Genomic DNA, 13,068 nt, shown 5'->3' on the forward strand with positions numbered 1-13,068 from the left:
GGCTCCTCGCTCGGTTGCTAGGACATTTAAGGCTTAATCGCATTTCTTTCCCAGGGAGTTCAAATTGGTTGGAGTTTGGAGAATTGGTGCTATATTAGGGGACGAAGGTGCTGATGGTTGCTGGCTTCAACAATGGTTTACTTGGTACGGTGGTTTCTCGGGCGGCTATCTTCTTTGGCTATGACACGCTGTTTGATACAGAAGTAGCTGGTATTGAATAAATGTACAAAAGTTGTTTCTCTGAATCTTTGTTACAGTAATAATGGTTACACTCTCTGGTTTTACACCAGTGAGTGTTGAAGCAGAATCAATATAGTTTGGGGCGAATTGCGATTGCCATTCTAGCATTTGTATTAAGGCTTTGGCGGGTGGGCGTGAATGGCCGAATCAAGGAACAATTACCAGAAACCCCATGGTTCTCAGTGAGCGAGGTGTTACCTCGGTAGCCACCACGAGCTTTTACACTTGCAATAGTCGTGCTACTAAATGTATGCAGTTGTTCGACTATTCTAGATCAATTCGGTTCAACCACTTTACAATCGGTATGCGATATTGGAAGAGTTAGAATTCAGTGCTGAGATGACTCGTGTATAACACGGGAATGCGGATACCCCTTTTCCGCGTAGAACCAGATGGCTCTACCTCGTTCATCAATCACCGAACGCTGACGTCCAAAACAAGTCCAAAGATGGGAAAATGGTGCCAAGATGTGGGCCATCTACGTAATCCGGCCCTACGCCGCGGGGTTGCCTCTTGCGGTCCAACCACTGACGACCGAGCCAAGTGCCAAACCAGGCGCCTTTGGTCCGGCCCTCAGCAAAACATTTCGGATCAAGTTGAGAGCCTGGGTCCCGAGGAACAGCGGCAGCTTCAGTCTTTGCGCCTCGTCGACCACCTCCTCAAGCTCGTGAGATATTGTCTGAAGCAGGCTCTCGCCACTCGAGGCAGCCCAATCGTGCGTTGCCCTCCCATCCAAGATGGCATCCACAATACGTCGGCCTTCGCCAGAGAGCATGCTGCTGCCACCGGCCGCGTTGATACAGAGCTCAAAGACCTGCTCCAAGTCCAGACCAACAAAACGCGCAAATGCAATCGCCTCGGCCGCCGCACAAAGATGGATACCGCGAAGTAGGTTGACGATGAGCTCCAGCTTGCCTTCCTCGGACGTGACGGTAGGCTTAACCGGCCCAACCTTTCCCACTCCTTCGATATACAGTCGGATGAGACTAGCATCGTCGTCCGCGCCGTAGCCTTTGCCGAGACCAGTGAAATAGACCTGCTCCGCCGTAGAAGTCATCGGGGTAGGGAAACCAGCCCGCCGCGCTTCCGAAGTGATGATACTAGTATCTTTGAGGATGATCGTGACAGCGCTGGCCAGAGGCCCAAACTGCGCGTCGAGCATGCGTGGTAGTCGGTTCTCGAACATCCAGCTCCAACCCTCTGACTTGATAATCATCTCGCCAGTGCTTGCGAGATCCAAGCCCAAGTGCGTAGCAAAGCCCAACGCTTCGCTCGAGGAGAGGATCTGGTTGGCCGCTAGTACCTGGTGGCACATCTTCATGTTGCTTCCAGCTCCAATGCCGCCCTTGACGATGTAGAGCTTGGCAGGATCCGACATGGCTTGTAGTAGGTGAAGACCTCTGCGGATCGCTTCGTCTTCCGCGCCGGCCATGATCGATAGAGTTCCCGCCGCGGCTCTGGCAGCACCTCCAGACACAGGGCAGTCCACCAGAGCGATATCGCCTCGATTTCTTGCCAGCAGCTCCTTTTGCAGACCTTGAACGTAACCACATGGTACCGTGGAACACAGCAGCACCACAGCTCCTTGCGGAAGGGCCGAGAGAGCGGAAGCCTCACCTTCAAACAAGACACCTTGTGCTTGTTCCGCTGTGGCAACCATGCATACACAAAACTCCTTGCCCGCGACAGCTTCGGCCGGGCTCGTCGCAGTGAGGCCTCCTGTTTTCTTGAACTTGTCCAGAGTCGGCCCATAGACATCGAATCCCGTGACGGGATATCCGAGACGGATGAGGTTGGTCGCCATTCCAAATCCCATGGCCCCTAGGCCAATAAAAGCCGTGGGTTGCTTGCTTGAATCCATAATATTATCAGATGAGTGATCACAGGCGTATCTAATGGAATATCTTGGACTGAAGTTGAGATTATGATGAGCCGAGGGCACGGATGAGGGTGAACAGATTGTTGCAATCCGTAATCGGCGGCATGACCCCCAAGATTAAGTAGGAAGAGGAGATATCAGCTCATTGACCGCGAATGAGAGATGGCTTCGGATCCAGGTAACCCGTGGATTCGGTAGAGGTCGGTAGCTCGGGGCGATGAGGGCCTTTTCCCGAACCGAATGGTGCTCCGATTTCCCTCCGTAACCACGGCTGGCGCGGAAAATCGGCTTATTTCCGCTCCAGTCCTGGACTCCCCCGCAATCCACAGCTCTACCCTCAAGTTGTGAATCCAGCGTTTCTTAATGGCTTCACTCTTTAAGCTTGATCATAAAGAGCTTCCATTGTTTTGTGATCTTGGCTTTGACTCTTATACTTTGACTTCTCGAATCGGTGACCGAAGTCAGAAAGATTTACTGAAGTCCGTCCGTCCATCCTGCACAAACTTGACACCAACGCAAGCTTCTGAGAACCGTCAATCTTATCCCACGCTCATCAAATAACCAAGTCTCCAAGATGCCTCGACCTTCACTTGCGGATAACCGCACTATGAAGATCCTCAACGCTGCAAAGCAAGGGGGCTATGCAGTCGCCGGTTTCTGCTGCTACAACCTCGAAGCCGTGGTAGCATCCGTCAGGGCAGCAGAAGCAACCTCTTCGCCAGCAGTGGTGCAACTCTTCCCATGGGCGATGGAGTACGCAGGCAGCGCACTCGTCCGCGCCGCGGCAGAACTCTGCCACAGCTCCTCCGTGCCAGTATCGCTGCATCTCGATCACTGCCAGACGCCAGAGCTGGTCCGACGCGCCGCGGATATCCCCGACGGCTTCGATAGTATTATGGTTGACATGAGCCACTACGAGAAAGAAGAGAATCTGGCTCTCACTCGCGAGCTGGTCGAGTACTGCCACCAGCGCGGTATCGCAACGGAGGCAGAGCCCGGGCGCATCGAAGGTGGCGAAGACGGCGTGGCTGAGACGATAGATCTAGAGGGGGTGCTCACGACACCAGAGCAAGCTGAAGAGTTTGTCGCGACTGGAATCGAGATGCTGGCACCCGCCTTCGGTAACGTGCACGGCGAATACGGTCCGCGGGGAATCAAGCTGGAGTATGATCGGCTCGAAAACACCAACAAAGCGGTCGGAGAACGGGTCAGGCTCATCCTTCACGGGGCGGATCCGTTTACAGAGGAAATCTACAACCGCTGCATCAAAGCTGGAGTGACGAAGATAAACATCAACAAAGGCATCAACAACCACTACGTCTCATCTCAGGAAACAGCTCGGGGCCGTCCAATTACTGCGACAATTGAAGCTGGCACGAAAGAGATGCAGAAGGCGTGCGAAACTTACATGCGATGGTTTGGCTCGGCAGGAAAGGCTTAGAAAGTTGATTAGATCAGACAGCTTAAAATCATAAACTCCTGATGCCAACCTATGATATCTTCAATACAATGATTGAAGAAGTCAGGGTCATATGGAATCCCACAGCTGTTTACACCATGTTGTAAAGATAACCCTCCATCCAATCCAACCCAAGGTTGATATCAGAACTCTTCCTCTTCAACATCATAAACAAGTAGTTTCTGACCAAAGCCCATCTTTTCAATACCGGTAGTCCTTGATATCCACAAGCCTCCCGTGATGGCCAACTCCATCGCTCGAAGACGCCAAGGTGCAGTTTGCTTTCGGACAGATCCGTTCGACTCCGTCTTTTCCAGCATTGCCTCCGTCCTCACCTTCCGCTTCTTCTCGTACGCCTGCAACGCATCATCTAAACTCCACAAGTTGCTCTTCAACATCTTTGAGAACAAAAATACGTCTTCCAATGCCATGGAGACTCCCTGACTTGCGTATGGCGGCATCGCGTGCGCAGCGTCGCCGAGAAGCATGCAGTGGCCCTTTGACCACGGTCTCCCCCGTGGCATCTTGTAGATTGGGTAAAACTGAACGGCATTCGTGTTGTTAATCACCTCGTGTATCATATCCATCCAGTTAGACTTTTGACTCCCCAAGAGATCAAGGAGGGTCGCCTTGAAGGTGTCTGTTGCTTCCTTCCCACGCTCCTCCCATCCGTCACGGGCATTGCCAAAAGAGGGAAGAGCAACCTGGCGGGAAAAGAACCAGTAAAGCAAATTATGGTTTGGGGTCGTTGGCGTGATGACGAACAGCCCGTCAGAGGTGAGCGTTGCACTCATGGTTTCGATGGAGGAGGCCGCAGGGCATACCTCGGTTGGCCGCACGAGAGCAAACATATTTGCAAACCCCGAGTACTCCGGCACGGAGTCCGGGTCGACGTAGAGTTTCCGCACGGCGGAGTGGATCCCGTCGCAGCCCAGGAGGAAGTCGGCCGTGTCTATCGTTCCGTCGGCAAATCGGGTCGTCACAGTGCTGTCTTGTTCTACAATCTGCTCCAAGGTTTTGCCGTAGTGTATTTTGATGTCTGCCTGCTCTGCGGCGCCCAGCAAGACCTCCATCAAGTCGGTTCGCTGAATACGCAAGTACCCGAAACCGGTCTGCTGCTCGGACCAGGACGATAGATCCATCTCGCCCATGACGTAGCCTTTGAGGGCGTGCAAGACGACTTTGGGCGTCAGCGCGCCTCGGGCTGCAACGTCATTGTATAGTCCAAGGCGATGGAGCAGCCGGAGACCGTTGGAGGGAATGCCCACTGCTCCTCCGAGTGTGGTTGGCCTGTGACGGATCTCATAGACTACCGGCGTGATTCCGTTGCATTTTTGCAGCTGAAGCGCAGCAAGGATGCCAGCTGGGCCGCCGCCGACGATGATGATCTGTGTTTCTTGTTATCAAGGGAGACTTGAGCGGCAAAGGCTGACGCAATACGCAAGATGGTATGTACCTTTTTGATTTCATTTTCTGCAGTCATATTGAATACAGTTGATGAGTCTGTCATGATCAATGCTCAAATTACTTTCCTGTGATGCGAGGTGTGGACGTGTTTTTACCTGTTATTTTTGGCAGTTATCATGTGATGATGAAGTAGGCTCTGACTTTTGTCGGCCTTTTAGTCAAATGTCCAACGCCTCCGGAAATTCGCATGCACACCCAGTCACGCGAAGTTGAATGTGAGTTGCGATGCCGAGGTTCTTGACTAAACTAGCTCCGTTCTGCTATGTTGCCCGTTTTGCACAGGACGGACGGCTGCGTTTCATTGCATCACGCCGTCGGACTTTCGCCAATACCCAAAACTCCGCTTCCCTACGTTCGGCGTTCGGGTGAACAAGGTCAAAGCTTCCCCCATCAGAATGTATTTCATGAACCGAAGTCCCCCTAGTAAGCTTCGTGATGGTAAATTTGCTGTTCAAATTCCATTTTTGGCGACTCTATTCTGAAGCCAGGTCGTTTCAGTTTTCTCCCATTCCGGCAGATGAGCCAGTCTGTGTGTGACTTGTTTATTAAGTCAACTCAATAGGACGACTCTAAATGCCTTGTCTTGGTTATTTGGGTAGGCCTTTGGTTTAACAAAACCGTGCCGTAAAGAGATGTTGTCGCACCTGCGATAGTGTCGGCGTCAGCAATCCCCCTTGCCGTCAGATGATGTTGGACATTTCCAACCAACCAACCAACCCTGCCCAACGTAGCACTGGCGTCAGATCGCAGGGGCAAGCCATGCTCAGTGTTGTTTGTCCACTCACAGCGGAGTAATGGCTACAGCTTGCAGTCCGCCCCATTTTCGCCTCTTAATTATACAGCATTTATATACTGAGCTGACGCCTGCCGCATTTTGTGTTCCTCCATGATTTCGACAACCTGGTGTTAGGTGGGTGAGATTTCGCGTCCGCTAGTGCGTGCTCCTTTGACTGTCAAAATGTCGACCAATAACACCCATTTCTTCGAACAATCGCTGAGGTCCGAGTACTGGATCAACTTTGATGTCGACAAAAAGTTTAGTCTCGCTGGAATTGATGAGCCCGACCTAAACAGCAATGAGAAAGACCGTATCCGGAAGTGGGTATCGACCAAGGCCACTAAACCAACGGCACCGGCCTTGGCCGAGCCTTCGTCCCTTTACCGTCCCATACTTGACTCTTTCGAGATCCGCGTGCTCGAAATCCTGCCCGGCAGAGGCGTCGACAAGTTGCATGGCCGTCTCCGTCACTGCTCGCTCGAGCTCGAGGCCAGACATGCTCTCTCTGTCGATGGATCTGCAGCGCCGATCCTGTACACGGCACTCAGCTATACATGGGGAGAAAATGTCTTCAACGAGACAATCGAGTGTGATAATCACGTCAAGAATATCACAAAGTCTCTAGAAGTTGCTTTGAGAGCCTTTCGGCAGGAGGACCGGTCGGTGGTGATGTGGATTGACCAAATCTGCATCAACCAAGATGACCATAAGGAGAAAGAGCAGCAGATACCCCTCATGTCGAGAATCTATCAGAACGCGATGAATACCGTCATCTGGTTGGGAGAATCGAGTTCGGACTCCGCTTCCGCCATCAAGCTTTTAGAAGATGTCAGGATACTTCTGCAGTTCACGGAGAAGAACATCGGTCCAGAGGAGTTCGAGCGGCTCACTCTTCCCTCACCGGATGCGGAGGTCTGGCGAGCCCTGTGGGACTTTCTTTCCCGGCCGTGGTTCACGCGGCTGTGGATCATACAAGAAGTCATCCTCTCGTTTGACGCTTGGGTTATCTGCGGCAACGACGTGACTACGTGGGACGTCCTGTCGTTGGCTTGCTTAAATCTCTGGACTTGTGGCATCTCGAGATGGCTAGGAGAGAAGCTGAATTCCGGCAGCCATACAATTGACATTCAAAGGGACCTCTGCGAGTCGGTACAGCATCTCAGCAGTATGAAGTCGAGCTATCACAGCGTGACCATGTCGTTGTTCGACCTTTTGGTCGGATCTCGAGAAGCCAAGTGCTACGACAATCGGGACAAGGTATACGGCCTGCTTGGAGTGTGTGACAACCGCGACAGATCGGCGACCAAACTAAGCTACGCGGACGATTTTCCGGTCACTCATCTGTATCGCGACCTGACAGCGCGTCATCTCTGGAGCAACCCGAGCAGCTTGAGACTGGGGGTGATCCTTACCTGCGTAGACCATGAGTCTCTCGACCTGCCTTCTTGGGTACCGGACTGGAGATTTCCCCGTCGAACGCACTCGCTGGGTCACTCAACTACCACAACAACCGCGTACAGGGCATGCGGCAATCTCACGATCGAAGCCGGCAGAGTTCATCCACTTTTGGAAAGCCAAGCCAAGGACGAATTACGAATGCGAGGTATTTCTGTCGACACCATTACAACTGTCAGCATCGTCTTCACTGATCCCGACCTGAATCTCGATGAGCCAGGCACTAGCAACAAGGCTCTGACGGAGATGCATTCCTTTGTCTCAGGGCTTCAAGAGTATCCAGGCCATGAGACCGTCTTTTCTGCCTTTTGGCAGACGCTGGTTGCCGGAAAAGACGCGACCGAAATGGCCAAGGCGCCGGCAGCTTACGAAGAGATTGTCTCTCTTCTTCTCGACGCATCTACAGGCCAGTCACCATCGCTCCCGGGGCAAACCTACTCGGCACGGCAGAGACGACCGGCGGGCAAAGGGAAGTTGGAACTGGCGAATCTCAAGACGCGCACGGCGGGCAAGACGTTCCAGGATGTGCGAACCGCAGTGATGCATGCTGTGCAGAATCGAAGGCTAGGTCTCACTGCCAAGGGGTACTTGGGGCTGCTGCCAGAGACAAGCAGAGTGGGGGATGAGGTTCATGTCTTGTATGACTGCCATGTTCCGTACCTCCTGAGAAAGGTTGGCGGCAGAGGACATCGGCTAGTTGGAGAATGCTACGTGCACGGCATCATGCAAGGGGAGGCTGTTTTGAATCCCCAGAGCATGGACGAAGTTGTTATGATATAAGAGTCTCACGGCTAGGCCATAAATTTTCAGCAATTCTTATTATCTGTAGGATAAATTTCGTGGGTTGGAAAATGACACGGTTCTTGACCACACCTCAGAAAAGTTCAACAGACTGGTTATTCATTGTCTGCCCTTTGAGGGGGCGAGCAGCCACTGGCATGCTTCCCGACTAGGTAAGAAACCTAGACATGCGATGTCTATTCAATCAACATTTTGATGCATAATGTACCCGCGCCGCTGGGAAGAAGGCGGTAGGAATAAGTGACCACCGGTACTCAACTCTTGCAAGGTGTCACAAGATCACTATTCCACCTTTCCTGCTCAGGTATGTATGAGTTCGGACTCCAGTATTGTAATCCCTTTGAAATGCACTCCGTTTTCGCCAGAAAAGCCCCGTCCAACCCACCTCCCCCCCAACCATGAGTTAAGAAGCTAGCCCATGGTTGAGTAAAAAGATATTGATGCCTTTGCATCTGGTGTCCCCTATCTTCGGCATGATTCTGCAAAATGCACACAGCAGCCCCCACCAGGACTTGCGTCCGGAGAGGGATGAAAATGGCAGCTCATCTCGTTCCTTGCGAGACTGCGTTCCCGACGATGTGCGCATGTTCAGGCAGCTGGCATGAGCAAGTCGACCGGTGTCATCGCTGCCCACAAGAACGTGGGACCGCTTCAGTTTACATGATGGCATCTCCGGCCACTCATATTCACTGAACTGCAGTCCTTTCCAGTCATCAGGGTAGGAATTATCCGCCCATACCTGACCCTTGAGCTGGAAGTCTTCCGGAAGCGGCCGGGGCACTCGTACGCCAGGTAAGTGAGTTACGGAAACATGAATGCCTCCGTCCGGCGCGTCGTAGTGACGGTAGATGCCCGGGCTCGATGAAAAATGACACGCAAGTGCCATCGATCTTAACTTGGGCAGAGAGATCGCTTCTTTACCAGTCGCATGAAGTCGATGGTGTGAGAGATGCGTGAGCAGAGACACCGGCGTGGGGTGCCGTTGTGACGACGACGCCATAGCCGCTGGGCCATCCCAGCAAACTTCCGTCAACATCACAAGCGTTTCGAGCTCCCTTAGTATGCTTGTATGACTGTGATATTTCCTCGTCGGGACGCATTGGAAATTGATGGTGGTCTCATGATTACTGTTCCCCAGGCCACCACTTTTTAGAACAGCGTGGGGGAGTATGTAGGCTTCAAGGTTTCGCAATGCTTGAAAAGCTGTCTCCCGTACATTTGTGTGTCTGGCTGGCTCAGACATTCCGGATGAGAGATAGTTGTCAAGTGAGAGAGAAACGACATCGGCGATGTCACGTCGACGAGCAGGCGACCATGGGCCGGGGGGTCCGTTGAACAAAGTATCGAAAAGCCTCATGATGTTTTCCCAAGCTGAATGGAACGGGATAGGAACGCACAGCGACTTGGTGTAGTAGAAGAGTTGCTGCAGGGCATTCGGTCTTGCCAGGATAGCAAGATGATGATACAGCCGACCCCTTGACATCATTTCGTTGGATTGAAAATCCGAAGACCGACTCAGTGATGACCAGACTTCACGTTCCTTGAAGTCGTCGTCTTCTATAGCCATTCTAGGGTTTTCATCAGAATTTATCTTCAAAAGCTGGAGGGACATTGGATGTACCGGTAACGGCCCAAGTCTCCGAGACACTCAATCCAGGTATCCTCAAAAGTAGGTACTGTTTCGTACAGCAACGCCATCATGGGGTATGCTAAGTATATGAAAGTGAACATTTGTTCAAGCGAGGCGGGTGGAGCGTGGGGAGGGAATTCCAAAAAAGAGTGAACCCCATGCCACATCCTGGCGGGCATCCCGTATTGCCTAGCCAGTCGCCGAAGAACAAGGCTAGCTGATGGATGCTGCGAAGCCAAGAAGAAATCGTGATGCTCATGTAGCAATGTACGGTGTAAAGCTATGAGAGCCTGCCACTGTTCATTGTTTAGTCTCGGGGTAGTCTCAGATGCTGAGGTTGAGCTCTGCGCGTTGTCGACCTCGATACATTTGCTTTCAACCATTACAAGGCCGGCATATATGCCCTTGACTTCGGCGACGAGCTGTTCTTGGCTTATCGGTCGCGTCTCGGGTTGCTTGATCATAACATCTGTGGTATCAACTTCAGGAGGTCGGGATGATGCTGGTGATCCCTGGGGTTTACTGGGGGGAGTTCGGTCCCGGGAAGGCGGGGCATAGTCAGGGTTCCATAGCTTGCGGATCTTCTGGATTGACTCTCTCTGGGATTCATAATGTGGCGCCAGATCGCTTTCCTGGCAGTTGATGATTGAGAATTGGCGAGCACGACTTCGTTTCGGATAGATGCGTCTCTTGGAGCGGCTTCGTTGTGGAGACGACTTGGAGGTAGGAGGCTTCGGAATGGGTTCGTTGTTCGCCTTCGGGGCGTCGAAGGGCCCATCAGACTTCAATTTCTTGCTGTCTGAATCTTCTGGTTGAGGGTGGACAGCCAAATGCGTTCGCTGAGACTGTTTTTGTCTTCTCAACGCTGTGTTGAATCTGCTTGCGAAGTCAAGCCCGTCTCCACATCTGGACTTGACTGGACTTGCCGACATGTCTCTGAAACGGACCGGTGCTTTCGTTCGTAGATGGCGAGGCTGATCAAGCCGGATGAAATCCACACGGGAGTAAGTTGTCCGGCGGTGGAGATGTCGATGCCCTTTGTGAGAACAATGGTTGTCCAAGCCGCGAAAGGTAGGGCAATCGCGTAAATGGTCCACGGGGCTCTTCTGCGACTTTGTGAGGATGCGTTACGTTCAACAATTGCAGGAGGGCTGTGGACAATACCTGACCAGAGAATCCCAGTAGATCCAGGCAAGGGCACAACTCAGATAAAACCACAGAGCCAGGTAACTAGTTGATGCCAGAGAATAAGCCTTCTCGTGTAGCCGTGGGTAGAAAGTTGGACGTGCAACCTACGCAGTAACAACAGTCGAAAGCCACTCGAAATCAACCTCTTGTGTCTTGAAAATAGGGATAGAGTAGGCGGCAATTGATTGAAAGTAGAACAACGTCTTGCCCAGCCAGTTGGGCATTGCGCGGATGTCGGTCCGTGTCGATGGACCCTGGGCTGCGAACTTGGAAAGCTCTGCCTACCTTAAGGGAACGATGGGGAATGTTGGAGCAGAATATTACAGTCACTGGGTCTTGAAGGGCGTTTCCGGTTTAAGTGTCGGTCTGAGAGTGAACGCAAATAAAAGAGTGCAGGATGGCGGGACCGAGATGACGGGTTAGTGAGGGGGTCGTGATATGCAGGATGGATATAGAAAGCGTGGGAAGATTAAAGCCTGCAAAGAGCATCCTTGGAAAGCGGACCAGTACTTAGCCACAAAATGAGGCAGCGGTTTTCGTCGCTCTTATTAGTAAATGCATAAGGACGGTCATTTCAGTTTGCAAAATGGTTCGCCCGGCTGACCGCTTGACCTAACTGGAGGAACTGCATTTCTGGCTGATGGAGGAGACTCGGTTTCGGTCAGCCGAAGATGTCATTGATGTTCATAACCCCAAATGGCTTTAGCGCCCTTACGGAGTCAAGGATGTTGAGCAGGTCAGGATTTCCTACCAAGCTTCAAAGTTAATGAACGCAGCGGAAAGAGGGGAACCGTTCTAACAACTCGACTTGATGCAACGGACAAGAGGCAACCAGAGCGTGTCTCACAGCATGGCTCGAACCATGTGGCCTCGTCTGGTTGGACGCCACCGCGGACGTCAAACTTGGACGGCAACAACTTGTCCTATCAACCCCTGCAAAGTTGAACGCCATTTACATTAGCTCGATAAGGCATCCAGCTTACGAGGGGTCGCCTCAGCAAGAAGGTGGCGGACATCTCAACTCTTCCATCGCATCAAGACAACATTCCCCCCCGAACAGGCATCGTTGAATGTTCAACCCATTCTCAAAAATCACTGCGCCATTGACCCTCTCATCCCGCGAAAAACAAGAGTCCATATACTATCGTCCTATCCGTCGAGGTGCCGGTCAGGCTTGCCATGTATGAACAGGTCCCGTACCTGGCTATTTGCGAGGATCCATCACATGGGGAACAGACGGTGGAAAAGGGCACATCTCGAGATATTGGGCCCGGCGGCAATACGAAACGCTTGTCACAAAAGGTCGATTCAAAATCCCTTGGACTGCTCATTATCAACTGGGTCATAACATTCGCGATTCTCGCCTTGGTCAACAGTTTTGCGCCGAGAGGCCTTGGCCTGGAAAGCTGGACAAAAAGATTTCCTGTAAAGTCCTGAGATCCGCTCCTTCAACTCACCAAGTCTCTAACTGTACTCTTCACAGACTTGCAATTCGGTAGGGCATCGGCCACCATTATTGCTTCACCGACCAGACCTCTGGCTCTCGAGCCTATCATGCGATATTCGGATATTCCAGCTGGCGGTGTTTGAAACCTTGTTTTTGGTCGCTGCTTTCTACTTGCTCTGGGAGACTTCATTCGGGGACAGGCATTTGGTCTGGGTATTTACGACGACAATGGTTGTATCAAGTCTGGTCGTTGTCTTGACGGAGGACCCTGCATCTGCCTTTGCTCTGGCGGTGCCAGTCATCTTGAGCACTCTTTTGGCCCTTGGCTTCATCAAGGATATGGTGGCCTAGTATGGTTACGTGGTGACTTTGCCTTCGAGGAATTCTCGGGCAAGGTCAGAAACCCGCGCCTCCGCCTCCGCCTAGGTACTGGATCGCAACAGAAGTCCGCACCTGTCCAGGTCATTTCGTCCGACGACGTAAACTTTTGGGTCTATGGCTGGGCACTCGGCGTATTTCGTGTGCCGGCCGCGCTCTAGCTGAGAGCCATCAGCCCACTTCCAGCCTCTCGGTTTCACCTGGAGGCTTCCTCCTCCCAATTCCATCACTTAGTCAGCAATAGCTCACTACCTTATTTACCCTTCATCGCATTCGTCGTTCCTCTGAATGGTGATCGGTCACGGAACACTGGGAATGGCCTTGGAACGTCAATGCTGGGGTCCAA

General features: G+C 52.2%; 5 protein-coding genes across 5 annotated transcripts; 2 read left to right on the plus strand and 3 right to left on the minus strand.

Moving 5' to 3' along the window:
- Positions 1-733: 733 nt before the first annotated feature.
- Positions 734-2,101, minus strand: CORC01_06968 (oxidoreductase; the record flags this gene model as incomplete). Its single annotated transcript, XM_022618606.1, has 1 exon — positions 734-2,101. One exon carries the CDS (start codon positions 2,099-2,101, stop codon positions 734-736), a length of 1,368 nt encoding a protein of 455 aa, XP_022474916.1.
- Positions 2,102-2,693: 592 nt separating this feature from the next.
- On the plus strand, positions 2,694-3,560 carry CORC01_06969 (fructose-bisphosphate aldolase; the record flags this gene model as incomplete). Its single annotated transcript, XM_022618607.1, has 1 exon — positions 2,694-3,560. The coding sequence occupies one exon, from the start codon at positions 2,694-2,696 to the stop codon at positions 3,558-3,560; it is 867 nt and encodes a 288-aa protein (XP_022474917.1).
- A 161-nt stretch (positions 3,561-3,721) lies between these two features.
- CORC01_06970 (uncharacterized protein) lies at positions 3,722-5,061 on the minus strand (the record flags this gene model as incomplete). The annotated part of the gene is made up of 2 exons (XM_022618608.1): positions 3,722-4,966; positions 5,035-5,061. 2 exons carry the CDS (start codon positions 5,059-5,061, stop codon positions 3,722-3,724), a joined length of 1,272 nt encoding a protein of 423 aa, XP_022474918.1.
- Positions 5,062-6,003: 942 nt separating this feature from the next.
- CORC01_06971 (uncharacterized protein) lies at positions 6,004-8,058 on the plus strand (the record flags this gene model as incomplete). The annotated part of the gene is made up of 1 exon (XM_022618609.1): positions 6,004-8,058. One exon carries the CDS (start codon positions 6,004-6,006, stop codon positions 8,056-8,058), a length of 2,055 nt encoding a protein of 684 aa, XP_022474919.1.
- Positions 8,059-9,672: 1,614 nt separating this feature from the next.
- Positions 9,673-11,121, minus strand: CORC01_06972 (uncharacterized protein; the record flags this gene model as incomplete). Its single annotated transcript, XM_022618610.1, has 3 exons — positions 9,673-10,585; positions 10,657-10,821; positions 11,006-11,121. The coding sequence occupies 3 exons, from the start codon at positions 11,119-11,121 to the stop codon at positions 9,673-9,675; spliced, it is 1,194 nt and encodes a 397-aa protein (XP_022474920.1).
- Positions 11,122-13,068: the final 1,947 nt, after the last annotated feature.

This window comes from Colletotrichum orchidophilum, assembly GCF_001831195.1.
Source record: "Colletotrichum orchidophilum strain IMI 309357 chromosome Unknown Scaffold_54.1, whole genome shotgun sequence".
Lineage (NCBI taxonomy): Eukaryota > Fungi > Ascomycota > Sordariomycetes > Glomerellales > Glomerellaceae > Colletotrichum > Colletotrichum orchidophilum.